The 22,712-nt window shown below is 46.3% G+C and overlaps 1 protein-coding gene across 4 annotated transcripts in view; it reads right to left on the bottom strand.

Moving 5' to 3' along the window:
• SH3PXD2A (SH3 and PX domains 2A) overlaps window positions 1-10,228 on the bottom strand; it is a 388,309-nt gene extending 378,081 nt beyond the window's left edge. For 2 of the 4 annotated variants that reach the window (XM_043551931.1, XM_043551932.1), the window contains exon 1: window positions 8,248-8,707. In XM_043551931.1, coding sequence (XP_043407866.1) covers window positions 8,248-8,415 — 168 coding nt within the window. In that variant the 5' untranslated portion in view covers window positions 8,416-8,707. Of the gene's footprint in view, window positions 1-1,976; window positions 2,170-8,247; window positions 8,708-9,926 lie in introns of those variants that run through there. The other 2 variants (XM_043551930.1, XM_037903421.2) reach the window with 2 other exon arrangements.
• Window positions 10,229-22,712: the final 12,484 nt, after the last annotated feature.

Raw genomic sequence — 22,712 nt, 5'->3', positions numbered from 1 at the left:
CATGAAGCGATGGAGGAATAAGTAGACAGAGTGCAATTGCTCAAGTGGAAATGTGACAGGACATCAGGGTTAAGACCTCCATTCTTAGCATACACAGGACCTATAACTACTTAGGCTGGGAGCTTTAGCAAGAGTACAGCCCCAAGGGGAGGTGGCTGCAGGCTAACTGCTCAGAATGCTTAAACACCAAAGTAAACCATGCCCCAGGCTTTGCCCTGGTTTTTGAGCTGGAGCCACAGGGCAACAACTCCACTGCATAATAAGAAGCGTGATGACTGATTCATCTTCTATAAGATGAATCAACTCTTCTAGGAAAGTCCGCTAAAGGAGTGTTGGTTTTGAGAAGAACATGCAAAAAGGGTTATATAACTAAAACCCAGCCAAATCTAGAGAATTCAAAAGCCTTGTCTAATTGATGTGTATGTTTCAGCCACAGGGCACAGAGGAGCCTACTCTATTGCATGCCATCAGCACCTTTAGGCAACACCGCCACACCACAGGGACAGATATACTGTAATACTGGTATCTTGGGAGGGTTTGCAGCAATCCCGGTCTGATGTTTCTCCATTTAGCAGTGAGGTGTGAAGACAGAAGGTGAAGCAGACATGAAAAGGAAACAAGTGTTGAGTCTGCCTCGACAACTTGGCAAATACACATTTCAAAAACACGAAGTCTCTTTAAAATTTACAAGACCAACGAGCAAAATACGAACTTGATGCCTCAGCACCTCCTCCTTAGCTAACTCCAGAAACCTACAACAGCTGTGTCCTGCTCTGCTCCGCTCCCCGCTGGAGCGGAGCAAGCACTGCACAATTTACTGAATTGGATGAGAGTTTAACAGGGGAGTTAAGGGACCCCTTGCACGCTAAACTGGACCTTTGCTGAGCAAGTAGGGCAAGTCCACCTTAACAATAGAAGGAAACAGAAAAAAAAAAAAAAACAAACAAAGCAACATCAATGCAATCTATTTGGGGTGATGAAAAACTAGTGGGGGAAAAATTACAGTGAAATCTCTGTGACAGGCCACACTTATTAAGCTGCTCCTGTACTAAGAGGACTCTTCCCCCCCCCCCCCTTTATATATAGTGTATGAACTTATCAAGTACAGTTCTCCTCCTCCTTTCATAGAAAGCCACCTCCATTAAACAGTCTCTTTCTTAGTTACTTATATGACCACCCATTACCATAGTATCTAAGCATCTTGCAATCTTGTGTGTATTTAGCCTCATAACCCCCCTCAGAGGTAGATCAGTGCTATCACCCCATTGTGCAGATGGGGAACTAGTACACAGAGAGGCTAAGTGACTTGCTTAAAGTCACACTGGAAATCTGAGGCAGAGCAGGGAACTGAACCTGGATTTCCCAGATTAGCACTCCGCCCACTGGAGCAGCATCAGTCCTAAGCAAGCACTAGAGATAAAGTGATTTCACAGTACTCCAGCAATATAAGGAAACTATCAACTACAAAACTGGGAGAACTGTTTTGGAATGTATTCAACTGCATGGATTTTAAAGGGGTTCCTCTAAAAGGCACCCTGTCTTGCATAGACTAAAAATGCAAATTCTTACACTCTTATAATCTAGGGAGCAGATGTTAAGATATTACTCCCCACCGGAGTTTTGGCTCAAGATGCAGTTATGGTGAGTGACTTGCAGGGTCCACCCATTAGAAATGTAAGTTTAACAGATTACTAATATACAAAATCAAACATCTGCAAATTCCAATGTAGGGGGAGGGGGAGGGGAGCAGTTGCTTTTGGCACAGAAAAGTGTTTTGTAGAGATTTACTGGGCACATACAGAAAATAATCCAGCCTATATCACTTTACCTACATGCTCTTGAAAACACAGCAAATATCTGTTGAATGATGGGGCAATAAATGACTCTTAACACATTTGCTCCTATAATAGGATTTACCCCTACTACAGCATGCAACATGAATCAGAGGGTAAGCATGTCAACTTGTCTGTACTCACATAGTGCTTAGAAGGGTTTCTCCTTTTCTCCACATCCACCACATTTGCGTCCAGCACGCTATAGGACAGCATCTTCACACACAAAAACCAGGAAAAGCAAACAGGGCCCAGCTGTATCCTTGTATTATTATTATTCTTTCAAATCAGCTCCTCACCGTCCAGAGGATTTCCTAGGAAGCTGGGAACCTGTACCCTGCACAATAAGAATTTTTTAATGTCCTCAAAAAACAAAACCAAACAAAAACGGGACGAGGGGGGCGTGGATCTCCTTCCAAAAAATCTTCCCCTCCCCTAAATTTCACCCCCCTTGGTAGGTTTATTTCCTAGACTTATCCCTCTTTGGGTGGAAATCGCTAATATTTAGGAGGGAGATGACAACGAACACTGCCCAGATTTCTCCCTCCGCGAAAGAAAAAAAGAAAAGGGGGGGGGGGGTGAGAAGAAAAGTGTTTTCAATTGCTTCCAAGAGCTAGGCTCGCTCCCCGGCTGGGACAATTTCCCCTGGGGAGTGGGAGGTAACACACAGCGTCAGTGTCCAGGTTGCTGTCCTCCACGCGGGGGGAGTGTGACGGGTGGTCTCCAGCTGGGTCTGCCTTGAGGGTTTATTGGGGGGCTCCGCAGCCCGCGGGGAGCTAGCTCCCTGGGGCAGGATGCCCCCTTGTGTCGGTCTCTCCCCTTGCCTGCCCTGCACGGGCCGCTCCTTTGTATCTCCTGCGCCCCCGGTCCCGGGCACGCTGCCCCCCTCCCCGCCCCGGCTCCTCCAGCAGCCGCCGCCCCCGGTGGACCGAAGCGCGGCGCGAGCGGGGCAGGGATGGAGCTGCTCCCCGGGGCGCAGCGGCAGGCAGGCAGGCGTGCGCGGCTCCCTTCCCGTCCCCAGCGCGCTCCCTCCGGCGGCTCCGCTCCGGGGCTCGCTCGCTCCCCGCCGGGCCGCTGCCACCGAGCGCTCGCCTCTGACTGCGGCCGGAGAGCGGGCCGGGCAGGGAGAGGGGCCGGCGTGCGCGGCGGGCGAGGGGAGGGGCTGGGCAGGAGGGGAGGGTCTGGCCGCTGCCAGGCGGCAGGGGAGGGGTCAGGTTCCCAGGCAGAGAAACGGGGGAGGGGTGGGGGGGCGGCAGTCCCCAGCCCGAGCTCCAGCCAGCCCGGGTATAGGGTCCTCAGGGACAGCAGGCAGTGGGGTCTCCCCCAGAGGCCCCAAGAGATATAGCACAAGGAAGCGTTGGGGGGGGGGGGTCTCCCCCCACTCAGCACTCTAGGCAACCAGAAGTAGAGGCCCCCCAGAGACAGCAGGAGGGCTGGGGTCTCGCCCACCAGACCAGAAGGTGAGGGTCTCCCCTGCCCAGGTGTTGTCCAGGACACCCCAGAGGCATTCACATTTTGAAATCCTAGTCAAAGCGGTGGGGAAAGGCTGGTCCAGCTGGGGATTGGTGTGTGTTCTCCCTTGGAGCAGTAACAGCTCTCCGATCCCCAGGGAGAGGGACAAGAGCTACACGCCATAAAGCCCGGTAACACCCCTCTGCAGGATGCGAAGCAAAGGGAGAGGGAGTGGGGACTCGTCCTTAGAGCAGCTGCCTGGAAAGCAGAACGGATGGTTTCTGTTCCCACCTCTGGCCACTGATCCACTGTGTGACCTTGGGTATATTGCTTCCCCCCTAGGAGCCTCAGTTTACCTTTACCCTCCTCAGAGGGCTGCCATGAAATCTCATTATGAGGACACAGCTTGCTCTCTGTAGTTCTAGTACACCAGGCTTTCCATTGTGAGACTTCAAGAAGTTAGGAGGAGAAATAGATCTTGTTCGTTTAGCATTACAATAATGCACAGGGCCACAACTGAGAAAGAAGTCCCATTTTGTTAGGCGCATTACAAACCAAGACGAAGGGAGCTTACAGTCTAAACAGACAAGGGAACTAGTATTATGGCCAGGTTTCAGGGGTAGGGAATGGAGGCCTAAACAGATGAAGGGTAGGATTTTCAAAAGCTCTCAGTGGTTCCCTATTGCTTTTGGAAATTCACCCCAAGTGACTTGCCCAAAGTCACACATGACACTTGTGGACAAGCTGGGTATGGAGCAACATTCCCATGTAGCTCTTGACTGGGACAAGTGAAAAACCATCCTTCCTCCTTCAGACAGAATTGTTGCACTGGCCCAGGCTGACCTGCATAGATCTGATCTATGGTTACAGGAGATAGGACAAAATTGAGGGGGCGTCAAGCAAGCTTGTTTCTCCAACTTCCTGAAAACCCATATTGGTTAAGGTCTTTGAGGTCTAATATTCGCTTCCCCCAGTCACATTTAAAAGCCAGCTTGCCCTAGAAATTTCAGAATGCTTTTATTCACAAGAGCTTCACAAGATCTAATACATATGATTACTTTGCAGACAGTCACCTCAAAAAAGGAAGTTATAAATACTCTGGCTGCCTTTGGCTATCTTTATAGAGTTCATTAGTCCATTGCCAAATTCATTAGTCAAAGGTTTTTACCCCTGCACAGACTGACTCATACAACATGAATACCCCAGATCTTTCAAAAAGCCACAGACCAAGAAAGCACCCAGACCAAGGTGGAAAAAACCCTTTAGAAAGATAAAATTATGTATCAACTCCTTTATAAAAGCTTTACGATAGGCTTAAGGTTGTAAGTGTGCACCTTTAAAACAGTACACTTTTGTATATGATTAGAATATAAATAATGAACATGTTAGCATACTGGCATTACAAAGCAATAGATATTCAAAATCCTGGAAATTCAAAGCAAAGGGTTAAAGTTTAATAAAGTGTGAAAGTCAATTCATACTAGGTTTCCACAAGCAACTTTTAAGGCAGACCCTGCATCATTGCCGACAGCATCAGTGGATGCAGACCAATAACCTTGCAGTCTCTGGCTGTGGCCAGGTGGGGAGAAGGCTTGTATAATGCCTTCTCTTCTGGCCCACAAAGAACTAAATAATACCTAGCTCTTATACAGCACTTTTCATCAGTAGGTCACAAGCACTCTACAAAAGGAGGTCAGTACCATTATCCTCATTTTACAGATGGGGAAACTGAAGCACCAAAAAGGGAAGTTACTTGCCCAGGTCACCCAGCAGGACAAGGGAAGAACTGGAAATAGATCCCAGGCCCCCTGCGTCCCAGTCTAGTGCTCCACCCACTAGGCTACACTGCCTAAGAAAGCTGGTCTTATCCAGGCCTTAAGAGCGTCTCTCAGATTTGGACTCCTTAAGCCATTATTATTTTGTATTGCAGCAGCCAGTGAGAACCCACTATCAGGAGCAGGGCCTGACGGTGCTAGGTGCTGTATGCACACCTAAGAAGTTACAGTCCCTGCCCCAAAGATCTTACAGTCTCAGTAGAAAAAGTGAAAATAATGGGTATAAGCAAACCTACAGAGGCAGCTTGCTTCTGCTGGGGTGAAGCAGGAATCCAACCCTTCCCCCCAACCGCACAGTTGAATTAGGTACCTAACAGAGGTGGGGAAGGTGTTTGGGTTTTACCTCCCTGTGGAGCAGCAGATATCAGCTGCTTCCAGACAAAGTATATCAGACCAGATGGGCTAGCAGAAAATACTATGATCTCAACAGCATATATTTGCTATTGCCCTTAGCTGTGTGGGGTTGCCACTAGATTCCACCTAGGCAGCAAACTCTGGGCCTAATTGCACCCATGAGATCAATGCACAGCAGTAGGCCAGAAGGGAAGCATGGCCTCCCACTATGTTAATTTGATCTCATTTCACCTTATTGGCTCCCCCGCTTTAATTCCACTCACTCTCACCTCCTTCTCCTGCTTTCACAGGACAACCCATCTCTAATCCTCCTTGTACTCTGCAAGGCATGGATAGCAATTATTTACATTAGAAACCATTTCTGTTTAGTCTAGCTAAAGAGTCCCTTGTGTGGAGAGCAAACAAAGAAAATTCTTCTATGAAGATGTAAATATCATTTAAATAATCCATTGATAAGCATAGCAATGGCCAGGCATATTGTTATTTATTTGGGTCTTGGTCACATTCTTTTTACACAACACTGTTATTAAAAAAAAAACAAAAAAACAAAAAAAAAAAAACCCACCACACACACGAACAATTCCTAACTGGAACTGGTCAAAAATGTTTTCCAACAAAATTGACTTTTTTTTTAAAAACACAAAAAAAGTCAATTTTGTCAAAAGTTCAAGCTTTAGTTAAGAAAAGAGTTTTCGGTAACTATTTGTCACAAAAAAATATTTTCCCAACTCCCCCGTTGCTAACCCTTTGCTGTCCCTCTTGTTAATTTGCATTTTCCTCACCTTCCTGCTGCTTTTCTAGCCCTTCTTCCCAGTGATATTTTATTGACTTGTGGCCAAGGCTGCTTTGTCAGTTTTGGGGTAAACCTGTGAAATAACTGTGCTCACCTGCTTACTTTTCTTTCTCCTGTTACCCAGTCCTTCCACAGTTCCCAGTCCATCAATATCCAGTTTCCTCCTCTGCTCTAGTCCCTTCTTTCCCACACGCTCCTCTATGGTCTCATTCATTAACACTCTCCACCATGCTCTATGCCCTACATATTTTATTAAACAGGATGGTTTCACTGTTAGCTTGTCCTCCCCTTGCGAAGGCCGTAAGCTGTTTAGGACAAGGACTGTTTTTCAACTGCATGCGTATACAGCACCTAGCACAATAGGAGCCTGATCCCAGACTGGGACCTCTAGGCACAATGGTATTATAGAGGATAATAAAATTATAACCCCCTTGCCCTTTTTGGGGCTTCTGAAAAGCAGCTCTCTCATATCAGTCAGCAGCACAGAAAATGAAAGTGAACTTGCCTGCCTAACCTGTATGCTTGGGACCCAAGGTGCCAGTGGGGACTGGGACACAGGAGAGAAGGAAGAGGAGTTATAGGGCTAGGAGCTTGACTGACTTGTTTGGACAGTCAACTCCAAATCCTGAACCGTCTGTGTATATCTAGGACCATCCAGATATGCGCACCTAGGCCAAACCAGCACAATGTTTACAGTGGTGCCAATTCTTGGGATTTTATCATAAGTTTATGATATTTGGTGTTTTGCTTAAAGCCCTAGCTACTACAGTCCTGTGATTAAGTGAGAATTTTATTTTCTTTAACATTAATAACCCTCATAGTTACAAAGCAAAGCTGGAAAATGTGACCAAAGTGCACATTAAAGGCTAAAAAAACCTAAACCCCACACTCCACAGAAGGCAATACAAAAAGAACCCGATTTAAAAAAAACAAAAACACACACACACACAAAAAACCCAACCAACCCTTAATTTTTAAGCCACTCTCAAGGTGTCTTGGGGACATTTGGGGTTGGCAACAATAGAAGGGTTTTGGCTTCCAGCAGCAGCACGAGAACATATCAACTCTTAGTTACTCTCTAGAGAGTAGGACAGGAGGAAAAAAAAAAAAAAAAAAACACACTCCATTTTGCTCCTCAGCAAGGGGAGCTCAGATGACATGAAGCATCTGACTCCAGAGGGCCCCCCCACACACAGCTGTCTTACTTACCATAAGCACTGATCAGAAATGGAAGACAGTCCCTGAAATAAAAGCCTCGCATGGTGACAGGTTTCAGAGTAGTAGCCATGTTAGTCTGTATCAGCAAGAACAACAAGGAGTCCTTGTGGCATCTTAGAGACTGACAAATAAATGTGTTAGTCTCTAAGGTGCCACAAGGACTCCTTGTTGTTTTTGCTGAAATAAAAGTCATCACCAGTCACAAGCCTGCCTGAATCTGGACAGAGAAGAGTAGAGAAAGAAACCTTCCATTGCACCAGAAGTCAAGGAAATGCCACAGCTTGAGCAACCTAGGGACCTGCTCAACTCCAGAAAGTGATGTCTCCACCTTGCAGGGGGACATCAGAGCTGGGAGTCCGGTCTAGACTATGCTTATATAGTTAACACACAGCTCTGGGGTGAGTTAAGACTAAAAGGCTGCATGTACCCAAACTGCTGAAAGTTCAGACAGAGCTGAAGTGGGGTGTCAGCACCCCCATGCACCCAGCAACAGGCTGGCAGCAGTCATTTCATGATTTGTTGTAAGTTCAGTTACCTTCAGCCACCATTGCTGCATCTGTGCTTGCTGGTGAGGCCAGCTATGCTGGGAACATTCCACAAGGCACGTGTACAGAGGAACCTCATAGCTACAGTTTGCACCAGTATAATGTGGCCACAAGCACCTGTGAATTGTTTTTTTTCCCTCCTTTTAAATAAAAGCAATTCTCCTTCACATTTTGAGGATGTTGAAGATGCAAACATTCCTGTAGAGGAGTGCACTCACCCCAGTGCCTTCCTTGTGGCCTAGCAGGCTTGCCTCATCAAGACCCTCCACCAATGGGCGCTCCAGCCGCTTCTCGTTACACAGCCCTCCAGCCAGATCACTGTGAAGTCTCTCACCTTCCTGGGTATCAACATCCCTGTGGAAAAGCACCTCCTCCATCTCCCTCATCTTAGCACTTCCCCCTCTAGCAGTGGCAGGGCCTGGAGTAAATCAGCCCCAATTTGGGCAGCATTTGACTTCCTTCTCGGTGTTTATTTATCAGTATGTGCAAGGGAGGCCTGGAGCAGGCCCAAGGAATACTCCTCCACCAAACAAAAGAAAAACTCACAAATATGAATGAAGGGTGTGTGTGCGCATGCACCCCCGTCCTGTCAGTGGCCCTGGAGTATCAGTCCTTCCCCTAAACAGCCACTTGGTTGTCTCCCCTGTAGGAAGGAGGACAGACTCTTACAGCAGTCTCTCTCTCTCTTCCTCCTCTCTTACCAGAGGAAGGGGGGTTTTAAAGACCTCAGGCAGCCCTTAATTGGACTCAGGTGCCCCTACTTGACCTGAGGTAATCCCTTCTCAGCGTATAGGGAAAAGGGCCTTTATCATTCTAATATACCACGCTCTTGCAGCTGTCCAGCCTAACTTTGTCACAGTCCACACAACACTGGTCATCCATCCAGTGTCTTCCACCCCTTCAGGGCTCCTCTTCCATGCCACTCTTCTGTCAGAGCAGTGGCCCCAGCCATGGGCGGCGGGTATAAGAGGCCTGGAGAGGCTAAGCCTCCCCAAACAGGATGCAGTGCACCTCCAAAGGGCACCGAGCCTACATTCCACCCCAAGGCCCCGCTCCTGCTTGTCCTCTTCACCCATGGTCCTGCCTACGCTCCACCCCAAGACGCCGCTCCCGCTTGTCCTCTTCACCCGTGACCCCGCACACACTGCTCCTCTTCTCGCCCCACCTTTTCCTTAGGCCCTGTTCTTGCTCCACCTCTTCCCCAGAAGTCCCCCCACTTGTGCCTCTCCGCCCCTCCAAAGGTCCCCCCCGCAAAGGTCCCCCCGCTTGCTGGGAGCAGAGAGGCATAAGCAGCAGGCAGGGGAGCCTCAGAGGAGAAGGCAGAGAGGTGCGGGTGGGGAGGCCTTGGGGGAGGGGGCCGAGCAGGAGCAGGGCCTGCGGCAGAGTGGGGGTCAAGCGTGGGCAGGGCCTCAGGGGAGGAGGCTGAGCAGGGACGAGCCTCAGGGCAGAGCAGGGCCACAGTCTAGGTGCTGGTGCCCCCCAACTTTTAGGGAGCTTCCAACGGTCATGCCCAGTCTCCCTAAATGCAGAAGTCACAGGCTGCCCATGGGAGGGCTTCTCATTGGAGTCTTTCAACCAAACTCAAAAGCAAAACAAAAACTGCAAAGAAAGCAACCTCTGCCCCCTTCCTTAGGATGACATTTTCATAGAATCACAGGACTGGAAGGGACCTCAAGAGGTTATCTAGTCCAGTCCCCTGCACTCATGGTAGGACTAAGTATTATCTAGACCATCCGTGACGGGTGTTTGTCTAACCTGGTCTTAAAAATCTCCAATGATGGAGATTCCACAACCTCCCTAGGCAATTTATTCCAGTGCTTAACAACCCTGACAGTTAATCCATTCTGGGTCCCCCACAGCTCTCCATTCTTCTCCAGAATGTAGACTCAAGAAATACCTTCTTGGAGTCTTGTTTCTACTCTGGATCCTCCACTTCCATCTACCTCCAAGGCACCTGCCTGTCAGTTGACGGTCTCTCAGGCCCACTTCAGGAGTCTCCTTCACCTCTGCTGCCTTCTCCCATCAGGGCTCCCTCCTGAATTTCCTCTTCAGCTGAAGCCTTTCCTAGGTTTCTTCCCTGGAGGTCCAGGCTGAGGCTCACCACCAGAGCATGCTCCACCCCAGTGGCTTCTCTGGATCTCTCAAAGTTCCACCCTCTACTACTCAGAGGACTACAAAGATTTTTCCGTATAGCTCCCCTGCGCTCCTAAGATTTCCTCTCTTTATACAAACCACTCAGCTCCTTCCCCAGTTGGAACTCATCTTTAACTGGGCCTGGCCCACTGTCCAGGAGCACAGATTGAAATCTCAGCACCACTTAACTCACTGAGACCCAGGATGGGGTATACATCGTATCACAGTCCCTTCACTCTATTGCTAACTTCTATCATTACCCATGTTGACCAAGGCCTGCATCATGAAAATTTTCTTTCCTGTTGATAGACCCATTTTCACTTTGAGGGGGTAGCTCAAAGCCTACTGTGAGATCAGGGACACTGGTCACTGTCCCCATGTGTAGGTGCAGCACAGACATACATCACCACAGCATCCATAGCTGACTTGCCAACCCCAGCCTGGTGGCCCACAGATCTGTAGCAATTGGGAGTGGCTGCTTCAAAATGATGACAGGCACATGTGCTTCTGGACCAGGATGGCAACACTCATCTTCATGTTCTGGTGCTGCATGGCTGGTGTGAGCTCCTCACACAGCTCCAGGAATGTGACCTTCCTCATTCAGAAGCTCCAGATGCTGGTCATCCTATATCTCCATGATGATGCACTCCTGCCATTCTGTGCCCAGGGCCAGTACTAAAGATGGCACCCCACTTGCACCAGAGAGGCCTTTCCTGCAGCTCTACATGCATAGGCCCGACTCCATGGGTGCTCTGGGGCTCAAGCACCCATGAAAAAAAATAGGGGGTGCTCTGCATCCACCAGCCAGTCGTTCGGGCCCAGGGCTGGCCACTGGTCAGTGAGTGGCTGGCAGGAGGCGCTCGGGGGAGGGGGGTGGAGAGGAGTGAGTGGTGCGGCCTCGGGGGGTGGGGAACATGGGCAGGAAGAGACAGAGCAAGAGCGGGGCCTCATGGGAAGAGGCTGAGCAGGAGCAGGCCCGCAGGGCGGAGCCTCAGGGCAGAGCGGGGTGGAGCACCCACCAGGAAAACCAAAAGTCAGTGCCTATGTGTACATGTTCCTGGCATGTTCTCTGTTCAGCATCATACCTATCTGCTTTGGGGAATCAACTACTGCAGGAATGCCCCTCTCCCCCACATCATGGCACCTGCTTCCACTGCCTTTCACCAAACTGAAAGTAGCTCTATGAAAGTTGCTAATATTGGGTGCAGGTCATCCCTCTGTGGGATCCATGCCATGACACCAGTTGCGATGCAGGCCAGATAATAAAATGAGGAGCATGGCTTCCCAGAACTATATGGACTGTAGAAATTCCTGGGTTTAGATCTTTCCACCCATATTCCCCAGTGAGTGCAGACAGGTTCTCCCACAGTACCCAGTGAAAGTATTCCTAGAGTGGTGTGGTTTGCAGTCATGCTATGAATTATGGGATATGTTCTTCCAGAAGTCATTGCATCTAACATAAGTCACGTGCAGTGCTGTGCAGGGCGTGACAGCATCCTGTGACACACAATTGTTAGTTTACAGTATGGTCACGTCAGCCTGAATCAAGAAAAGTTAACCTAATGGACTCAATTCGTGTGAGCCTATAGTGTAGCCACACACTATTAAACCTAGAGTGGGTCTGAAGAGGCAGGATTCATACCAGGACTAGGTTTTGTCTACACTACAGCCTATGTTGGCAAAACTTATGTCGCTCAGGGGTGTGAATGTTCCACCCCCCTGAGCGACATAAGTTCCACCGACTTAAGCATTCATGTGCACAGTGCTATGTTGGCGGGACAGCGTCTCCCCCGACATAGCTTATGCCGCTCACAGAGGTGGGTGCATGTTTATTATGCCAACAGGAGAGCTCTCTCCAGTCGGCATAGAGCATCTCCACCACACATGCTGCAGCAGAGCAGCCATGCCGGTACAGCTGCGCCACCGCAGCGCTGGACTTATAGACCTGGCCATAGGCTGGGGTTCAAGTTTGAGACCGCATGAGCTGGCATAAATCCCCCAAGCCCCAGGCAATTCAGAGCCCATATAACTGCGGGAGAGCGAGCTGGATTCTGCTCTGATTACAGCTAGATTCTGATCCCAGAATCTTTTTGTGTTATGGTCTCAGAGGAGGAACAGGGCTTGATTTTTCAGATTTCAGGAAGAGCTGTAGTTTAAAAGCAAAAAGAAAAAAAGATTTTGATGTGTAAATTAAAAGCCTATGACCAGGAAACCAGTGAGAAAATAAACACAGGACAGACTTCTTTTTGTTATACATTTTTAATTCCACTTATTATGCATAGCATATTGCAGCAGGTAAGGGAAGTTCCTCTGCATAATGGCTAGTCTTGCCTACCCTATCAGGGATGCTAGACACAACAGAGCAGGTTAAGGACAGCACTTCAGCCTTAACTTTGATTTTCCCTGACTTCTTTTTTGCCAGAGCTGGAAATCTAGGGTCCAACTTTGGTAAGTGCCTAATGGCCACATGTTCCATTAACCAGGATGGGATTTAAAGACGCTCAGTACTCAGGAGTATGAAGAGCACCTATTAGGATCTGTCCCTAGGGGCAACATTTCAGTGCTGTGCATGGCTGATTAGCCACACGATTCATTATTGGCAACAGCAGTTGCATGCATAATCCCCCAGGCATGGTGCTAGAGATATGCTCCTTAGGGTTTTTTTTGGCTCTGGTATACAATAACACAACACAGAACCTTTGTTATGCTCCCAGCTCAGCTACTGTATTAATAAACCACGATTTCTTAAAAAGGCTGCTTTCTGTGTGGTTCTTCCGCCGTGTTAAAAAACTATGTCTCTCTATATACATCACAAAAATTGAAGAGTCTTTATCATTCAAACCTCAAATTCTGAAACACAAAACAAAACTCCACCTTTCTGTATTAACTGCATCCCATACTGCTTGGGAGATTCCTTAATTTCAAACCAAGGCTCGCTGTGGGGATTAAAAGGCCCAGCTAACGTGGATACCGGGCATGTCAGGTCAGGGGTGGTTCTGAGAGGAAAGTCCATGAATAGCTGGCTTTCCCACACCCACCATAAACGTGGCAGCATGCCCCAGCAGCCTACCCACCAAAGAGCTCTGCTTTAGCAGCACCAAGTAGAACACGCCATCAGCTCACATGCATCGATTTAATATAGTGGTTGTGAACTGAAGAAACCACTCTCCTAGCTTGCAGTGCCAGTGCTTTGTCAATGACTTAGAGAAGCTTTTACTTACATTATAACAGAGCAGCTTCATCCATCTTACTTAAATTATAGATTAACATCGTATAAAGCAACTATCTCAGAGCTTAACCTCTTCACTACTTAAGCTATTTTCCAGCCTTCATGTTTTATTATACTAGAGCCTGGATATTTCAAACCTCCTAAGTGCATGTTCCCTTTGGGATAAAGATAGCAAGTTGTATATTGATCTTCATCTAAGTACGCCCTGTATTGTTCCCACTGCTATCAAGGTTTTGAGGGTATCTAGTTACATGGCAAAAAAATACTTCTCTTCCTCAAACATTAAGCAAAGGGCAATTTTACACGAGGCAGCTGCAATGTAGCAGATTGATTTGGAGTCTGAGAGTCAGGACCCATGGATTCTGTTCTCCACTTTACCACTGACTAACTGTTTGACCTCAGCCAAGTCACTTAATCTCTCTGTTCCCTCAGTTTCCTCATCTGTAAAATGGGGACAGCGATACTCACCTCCTTTGTAAAGTGCTTTGAGATCCAGTGGTGAAAAGAGCAATGTGTTATTAATCAATATTTATTACAACAAAATCTATTAACATTTTCCTTGCTGTGAATTTTCTTCCAGTTTTGCCTGTGTATGTCTGTATATTGATTCTTTTTAATAGCTTCTTAGATTCTAGATGTGTATTTTAAATTCCTGTATGTCTTTCCTTGTGCCTTATTCTTATTAATTTACACTCTGACATCTAATAGTAATTGTTTTTTTGTATGCCCTGGAGAAGTTCAAATACCCGAGCTACCAATACCCAAAAGATTATATGTAGAGGGTGAACTGTGAATAGTAAAATGTATAATTTAAAACCTTATGAAAAGTTTATTAAGGAAACTACAGCAGGATTTTAAATGACAATAATCACAAGCACACAGCTATAAGGGAGTCCCATTGCCTGTAATACATATTACTCGACACTGGAGAGCGCTAGTATTTTCCCAATCATACGCTGGAGGTGATCTGCTGTCTGTAGAGTCTGGTGATCTTCAATGTCACATGTTTCTTTAAAGGAACGTATTTTTAATTCCCAGAGGAGGATCACAAGGGGACTCCAGGTTGCATGCACAGTGACACTGTGTGGCTAGATGCACGTAAGCATGCTCTGCTCCCTATGCAACTGTCCTTTTTTATTTTCAGTTGCCCTGGTAGTCAGCCTATGAGGAGGAACACTATCCCTAGGTCAGAATTTGCCATACATTAAAGGAGACCACTGGAAAATGTAATCCCCACCAGGCTGGTCTGGAAAACTAAATTGCAGGACATGTATTGTTTGAAAAAAAGAGTGTGATCACACAGAAGTGGAAATCTCATGGAAAGCAAAGCACTGGACTCTTTCTAGCAGTCCCTGTTGAAGGTGCCCTGTCTCACCTGGAGACAGTGCCACTGATTGCCAAACTGCCTGGTTTATTTGATTCACGCATATGGACATCATGGCCTTAGGCTGTTCTCAGTGGTGGCAGATGACAGAACAAGGAACAATGGTCTCAAGTTGCAGTGGAGGAGGTCTAGGTTGGATATTAGGAAAAACTATTTCACTAGGAGGGTATGCATCCGATAAAGCGAGCTGTAGCTCACGAAAGCTTCTGCTCAAATAAATTTGTTAGTCTCTAAGGTGCCACAAGTACTCCTTTTCTTTTTACTAGGAGGGTAATGAAGCACTGGAATGGGTTACCTACGGAGGTGGTGGAATCTCCATCCTTAGAGGTTTTTAAGGTCAGGCTTGACAAAGCCCTGGCTGGGATGATTTAGTTGGGGTTGGACTAGATGACCTCCAGAGTTCTCTTCCAACCCTAATCTTCTATGATTCTATGATCAGAGTTATGGTCTAAGTCATGGCCCACAGGTGGCAACAGGGATGCCACCCAAAAGACTTTGTTCCAAAACTGTAGACCTCTGAACTAGAGGACACTTTCCCTCGATCACTAGATGCCGGGCTTCTAGTTGTGCACATGCTGCCAGTAAGCATTGTATACAGACACTTAGGCTACGTCTACACTAGCACTTTTGTCAGTAAAACTTTTGTCAGTCAGGGGTGTGGAAAAAACGCACCCCTGACCGACATAAGTTTCACTGACAGACGCGCCGGTGTGGACAGCGCTATGTTGGTGGGAGACTTTCTCCTGCTGACAGAGCTACGGTCGCTTAGGAGAGTTCTCTCCCGTTGGCAATAGAGCAGCTACACAGGAGACCTTACAGCAGTACATCTGTGCCGCTGTAAGGTCCCTAGTGTAGACATAGCCTTAGTAATACGTTATGAATCATGTTGAGCTCTTTCCATATTGCATAGGTTGATGGCAGATGTTCCCTTTAGTGCTGTTTCCATCATTCAGCGATCAAACATTTTTCGTCCCTAGAGGTGTTGTGTCCACAAAACGCACCTGTTAAGGTTTATATTTAAAGCCTCAGGTTGCACGCAAGGCAGCAACGCCAAACTGGCATCTGGCACTGAATCCATCCAAGGAACGTGCCTGTGCAATTTTTATTTCTTCAGAACAGAGGACAGACTTGCACAACCCCCAAAACTAGCATTTCTTTACAAACTGCATCTCAAAATTATTAACTTTTGAATTCCCTGATAATAGCAAGGGGAGAGAGAAATTAGGAAGTATAGTCCTGACTGGCCCTTTAAAAGTCCACCTGGGGATTGCCTGCCCTACAAATAACCTCTTTAGAAAAAGAGAGAGGTAGCCTGCAGGACAGGAGAAATAGTAAAGAGGCATGACTGTATATGCAAAGGGTGGGGGCGGGGGGAAGAGAAGAAGAATGACATTGTATTATATAATTTACCCAATGGTTTATGATAAACTTTGCATTACTCCAGTCTCATTCACTCCTTATTTTCATTGCTTCCCTTCTAATTGGAGAAGATAAAAGAATGCAACTACTGTTGCATTTAGCATGTACTACTTGTTTCAGATGCCAGCAGCCTTGTTAGCTACTTATTTGCAATAAGCCAGATATTGACCAAGGCTAAGGTCTGGTCTATGTTACAGACCTATAATTGGTATAACTACGTTGCTCAGGGGTGTGAAAAATCCACACCCCTGCGCAACATAGTTATACTACCCTAACCCCTGGTGTAGACAGTGCTATGTCATCAGGAGAGCTTCTCCCGTCAACACAGCTACTGCCTCTCGGGGAGGTGAATGAGTTCTCTCCCATCAGCATAGAGTGTCTTCATTAAAGCACTTCAGTGGTGCAGCTGCACCCATGCAGGGTTTTAAATGTTGACTTGCCGGAAGTAGTGTCTGTTTGCTCGAGTCTGTATTTCTGAGGATAGTCTTCCTTTAGGACGTTCCAACAAGAATTGATCTTTAAATATTCATGGTAAATAGGCCTAATGGCCTGCGATAGGATGTTAGATGGGGTGGGATCTGAGTTACTACAGAAAATTCTTTCCTGGGTATCTGGCTCTTGAATCTTGCCCATATGCTCAGGGTTTAGCCGATCGCCATATTTGGGGTCGGGAAGGAATTTTCCTCCAGGGCAGATTGGAAGAGGCCCTGGAGGTTTTTCGCCTTCTTCTGTAGCATGGGGCACGGGTCACTTGCTGGAGGATTCTCTGCTCCTTGAAGTCTTTAAACCACAATTTGAGGACTTCAATAGCTCAGACATAGGTGAGAGGTTTTTCGCAGGAGTGAGTGGATGAGATTCTGTGGCCTGTGTTGTGCAGGAGGTCGGACTAGATGATCATAATGGTCCCTTCTGACCTTAGTATCTATGAATCTATAAGAATTCCTATTGCTATCACTTTGCTCCTGTTAGGATTGTCCCTAGTTACTGGTTTTGCAGTAATGCCTGAGAGATGCAGACTTCAACCAGGGCCCCATTGTGCTAGGTGCTGTACAAACACAGAGCAAAAAGATGCTTCCCACCCAAAAGTGCTTACAAGCTAAGTATAAGACAAGAGACAACAGATGGATACAGACAGACAGGGGACTATGAGGAAACAATGAGATAATATTGGTCAGCATGACAGACAGAAGACTCAGCACCCCAACTGTCAAGTTTTTTATAGGCATCACACCATTTGAGAATTACACACAGAAGGGGCCTGAATGGTTTAATTTGGGCAGGGGGCTGGAGGAAGACAATTCCAAACACTCCTCACCCCAAGAAAGAACACAATTAAAGTATGCAGGTTCAGGAAACAAGGGAGCTGATCTAGGCTAGGGTGACCAGATGTTCCGATTTTATAAGGACAGTCCCGATTTTGGAGTCTTTTTCTTATATAGGCTCCTATTACCCTCCAGCTCCTGTCCCAATTTTTCACATTTGGGAAAAATGTCTGGTCACCCTAATCTAGGCTTACATGACCCTATCATTAAGAGAGGCATCTGTGGACGTCTGTCCTCCTCTTTTACTTCAGTGTTCTTCATTTCCTTTTAGCAGGATCTTTGCCATGAGGAGGAACTTCCAATTCAGCAAGTAACTGAAGAATGTGCCTAATTTTAAGGAGTAGGCTTTACTGGAGCTATGCATGTTGTTAATTACCTTGCTGAATCAGTGCCTCAAAGGTAAGAGCAGGGCTACCCTCCCCGCTCCCCTTTATATCACATTAATTAAAAATGGATGAGCAAAAATAAATAAATAAAATAGCAACGACACTAAATCCTCTAAAGCACATGTATGGCTCAGTCCCACCCACCCACCATGGAAGCTATACAAGTGCCCTGGCAAGTTTGCAGACCCATAAACAGATCGCTCCCATAAGCCGGACTGAGCTGGCACAGTGGTACAGTTCCTGTTCTTGGAAGGGGAGCACCCATTTTTCTACTAAATAATCACAAAAAGCAAGCCAGGACAAGAGCTGGATCCAAGCATTTGCAGAGCTTGTTGGGCCATCTTAATTGGCACCATGCTCCTCAGTGCTTCTGTGTTTGCAGAAAATAATTCCTCTGGTTATTTCTTTTACTAGTAAATTCCTTAATTCTTGGTTGTATCCTACTTGCTAGTATATATGGATCTTCTTAAGTTAGGGTCATCTCAACCTGTATTTTATTGTTACTAGACCAGCATAGTCTTTACACTACACATTACATATATAATTACAGGTGTAACCAGTAGCACCATTTATTATTAAGGTTGCCTGACACTCCCCATTATAAGACCCTGTTTTCAGTTGCTTATAGAACTTTGCCAAATTTTAATTGTTTGGGCTGAAATCTCCCATACTGGGTGTCTGCCTCAGGCTATTATTATTATTGAAATTTCAGTCCAAATGGTTCAGCCATTTCTAAGAATGGGACTAGAGAAAAATGTTTTTTTTTCTGGTGCTAAATTCTGGTGATTTTTCTCTGTAAAGTCCTAGAACCCCATGCTTCGGCCCAGGGACTTAAAATTTGGCAGGGGGGTGGCCTTTGTGTCAGGGATGCGCCTTTACCATCCCTGTGAAAATCTGCCCAAATTTGCCAGAGTTATAGGCCTCTGAAAAACTACAGATTGCATTTATGCAGAAGAGACTTCCTAGACTTTCACAGCTAAAAGTCTCGGAAGATTCCATCCACATGAAGAACCATCCAGCCTTGGACTTCAGGGAACTGAGCAGGACTGTCCCTGTAGTTGCATTTTTGGGCTGCTACTGGCTGGGCTAAGGCCAGGCAGCCCAACTGAAAGCACAGGCACATGTCGCTCCTGTGTTCTCACAACCACCCACTACTGCCAAGGCACTGAGGAAGCTGGTGCATTTGAATTCTGAGGGGACAAGAGCCAGACCTGGGGCAGGGAGAGGATTGGGATGAGTGGAAGAGAGACTGGGAACTAGAAGCAGGCAAGGAGAATGGGACAGTGAACCAGTGCTAGAGGAAGGAAAAAGGAAAGGAGGGGTGGAAGAGAACTAGGACTGGTTGGGCTAAGACACTGGGACAAGGGACTGAGACTTTAATGAGAAGCCTGAGGAGTAGAAACTGAGACGGCATAGGCAAGGAGACTAGCCCAAAGCAGGAATGGGACAGGGTGGAAGGGGTAGAGAAGAAGGGGGATCAAGCTTGGGGGAAAGTGGGCACACAAAATCTTTACCCACTGAAACACACTTCCCTCTGGAGTCCAGAATGGAACTCAAGATTCAGGAGTCTCACCTTTCCTCTACTCTCAGCAAATATCTGTGAAATGTGGTTGAAAAGTGTCTTATCCCCCTGGTAGTGCTGGTCCAAAGGGAGGATAACAGTCTACTACTGCTATCAGTTACTCCCTTACCAAAGTGGCAGATCTACAGCTTTGAACCCTGCAGATGACCCATCTGAGTGTCAATACAATGTTACAAAATGGAATTTTTGTCCCCCCTCCATGTGATTTTTTAAAAAAAACTTGGGAATTATACCAAAAATTACATTAAAAGATTACAGTTACAAAGTCAAGCACTCAAAAGTTAGGAAATGCCAGAATTATGGGTGTTGCTGGATTTCCTAATTACTGGATGATGTGTTTTTGTGTGTAATTGTGTAAAGACAAGGTCCCTGCCTCACGGAAATTGATAATCCGACTACGAGGCTAGAGAGCGAGGCCATTTAGAACTCTGCCTCCAATTCATAATAAATTATTCTTCATTATTTGTATTACACCAATGCCCAGGGGCCACAGCAGAGATTAGGGTCCCATTGTGCTAGGCACGGTACAAGCAAAGCAACACAAAGGCTATAGCTACAACACAGAGTTTACAGTAGCGCAGCTGCACTGATGCAGCCAACATAGCGCTGTTCACACTGGCGCTTAAGTTGGTGTAACTTAAGTCGCTCAGGATGGTGGCTTATTCACACCCCATACATCAGTATACATTATGTCACTCAGATGTAGTGTGTACATAGCCAAACACAACACTCTGAAGGGCTTAAACAGACAAGCAAAGACACAGAGAGGGGAAGTGACTTAACTCAGTCACACAGTAGATCAGAGAGAGCTGGGATTAGAATCCACATCTTGAGACAGACAGACAAAGTGTTTTGCCCTAAATCTCACAGGGAGTCTGTGACAGAGCCTGGAAGAAAACCCAAGGCTCCCGGCTACTGGCTCCCTATCCCATGTTTTAACCACAAGCCCATCCTCCCTCTCCTCTGTATTTATATTTTGGCAGGTTGAGGGTGGATAGTCCGAAGATAAAATTAAGAAGTTATATTTTGGGTTGACAGCCTTCCTTTATAATATGGAATTGCCTGTACTTTAAAAAAAATCCTGTATCACGTGTAGAAAGCTTTCTCCCTTATTTGTATAGTCAGATTAATAGCCACTGAACCTAAACCCAGGCAGAGCTAGCAAAATGCCACTTATTACACTCTCCACTGGCCCACTCTGATCACAAAGCACCTAACTCTAATTTCAGGTGCTCTCCTTGTGCCTGACCAAAGGTAGGGGGTTAGTGGCACAGAGGTTTATCCTTTGTTTCCCCTCCAGAAAGGTGGCTAACTTCCACTTCCATGGATACACAGTCAACAGTTGAATATTTTGAACCCTCCCCTGACCCCCCTTCCTTAATTTTAATTCCCAGGCAGTTTCCATGGAAATTTGATCACTGGAAAACAAGGTAAAAAACACTGACTGATTTAAAAACCTATTACACTTACCTGGCTTTTGCCAATTTAACTGTTTCTATAGAAACAGGAACCAGGCCATCTAGCAGTCCCAGAGTATGAATTTATGCTCGTCAAACCCACTTAAAGTATCACCTTTGAAACAGCTCCATAGCAGGCTACTAATTATTGTATTGCCCTAAAGGGTTTTTAATTGAACAAAAACAAAGAAAAGTGCTTTCACTAAATTCCCCACACCACCACAGTTAGGCCTAGTCTAAACTTAAGTTTTAATTTTAACAGACTATTTTGGTTTGGGATGAGATTTTTTTTAACCAATGTAGTTATGCCATTAAGAGCCCTAGTGTGGACAGTTATACTAGTGTAGTTACTCCTGTTCCCATACAGGAAGGGGAATAAACTATACCTGTATAAGCCACCTTTATAGTGGTGTACAGTGTGCACTGGGAGATAGTGTAAATAAACAAACTATACCAATATAATTAAAGCTTTACAACTTTCCAGCATAGAAAAGCCTCAATTACATCCCAACCCAGCTGCCTAAATCTCCAGCTTCCCATTACCACCTTCTCCAATGTCTGTAGACCTCTGCAGCACACAGGGGCATTGCTGAATTTTAAAAAATCAGCATAAACACACAATGGATATTATCCTAAGTAGATTATTCACTTTTACATGCAAACAAAAAAATCTCCATTGAAGCTGCTACAGAATTTACATGATGTGACATTGGATAACTACAGAGATCAGGCATAAAGAAGGGGGCCCTTAGTGTGGACTACATGGGGCTTTGATAACCATCTGCTTGCTTGACAGTGTGTGGTGCAGATTCATTCATTACGGCATGTAAAGTATATTGAGGTTCCTGGATGAAAGGTGCTATAGCAGGGCAAGTTAATGAAACAAAACCAGAACCAGTGCACCAATGGATCTCGCCCTGAAGTTCATCAAACTTAGGGCTTGTCTGCATGTACAGCGGTGCAGTGGCACCCGAGCTGCTGCGCCCCCGTAACGCTTTAGTGAAGATGCTGGTATGTCAACAGGGAAGAGCTTCTCCCATCGGTGTAGTTAATCCACCTCCCCAAGAGACGGCAGCTATGTTGACGGGAGGGCTGCCTACACCGGAGGTGAGGTCAGAACAACTATATCGTTCAGCTGTGTGACTACTTCACACCCCGAGCTATAATTATACCAATATAAATTTGTAGTGTAGACCTGGCCTCAGCTTCTGAGGCCTGGTCTTTACTAGGGAAAAAAAGGGTGTGTTCTTAACTCAATTTAACTAACTCAAGGTAAAATCCTAGTGAAGACAAGGCAGGGTGTAGTTTTCACATGCGTTAACAGGTCACGTTAACCAATAGGTTCCTCCATAGCAGGTCAGGTTTAGGCTTCATGTGCTTTACCTTAAACTTGACCTGCTAACTCGGCTGTAAACTACACCCTGCCTTGTAATCACTAGGATTTCACCTTCACTTGGCTAACTTGAATTAAGAGCACACCTTCCCCCCACCCCACACCCTCCAGTGAATAGAATGCCAGTTTGGTTGACAAGGAGAGATTTCCAGTGGCAGGATCTTCCATTTAGAAGATGGCAGGATCTTCCATTTAGCTCTGCCATGCCAGCACAGACCACTCAAACAGATTCCAATGCCATGTGCTTTCAAGCTACTCTCACCTGCCTTGCCTGGGAAGAGATATTTGTAAATGACCAAGTTCCAGTCCAGGTCAAGGGACTTTAAAGATCACCACAAACATATTGAATCACACAGAGAAATGAACAGGAAGCCATTA

The sequence above is a fragment of the Chelonia mydas genome, chromosome 7 (assembly GCF_015237465.2).
Source record: "Chelonia mydas isolate rCheMyd1 chromosome 7, rCheMyd1.pri.v2, whole genome shotgun sequence".
In the NCBI taxonomy this organism is placed as follows: Eukaryota; Metazoa; Chordata; order Testudines; family Cheloniidae; genus Chelonia; species Chelonia mydas.
The sequence above is the reverse complement of the archived record's forward strand: the minus strand, read 5'-3'. Positions and strand labels throughout refer to the sequence as shown.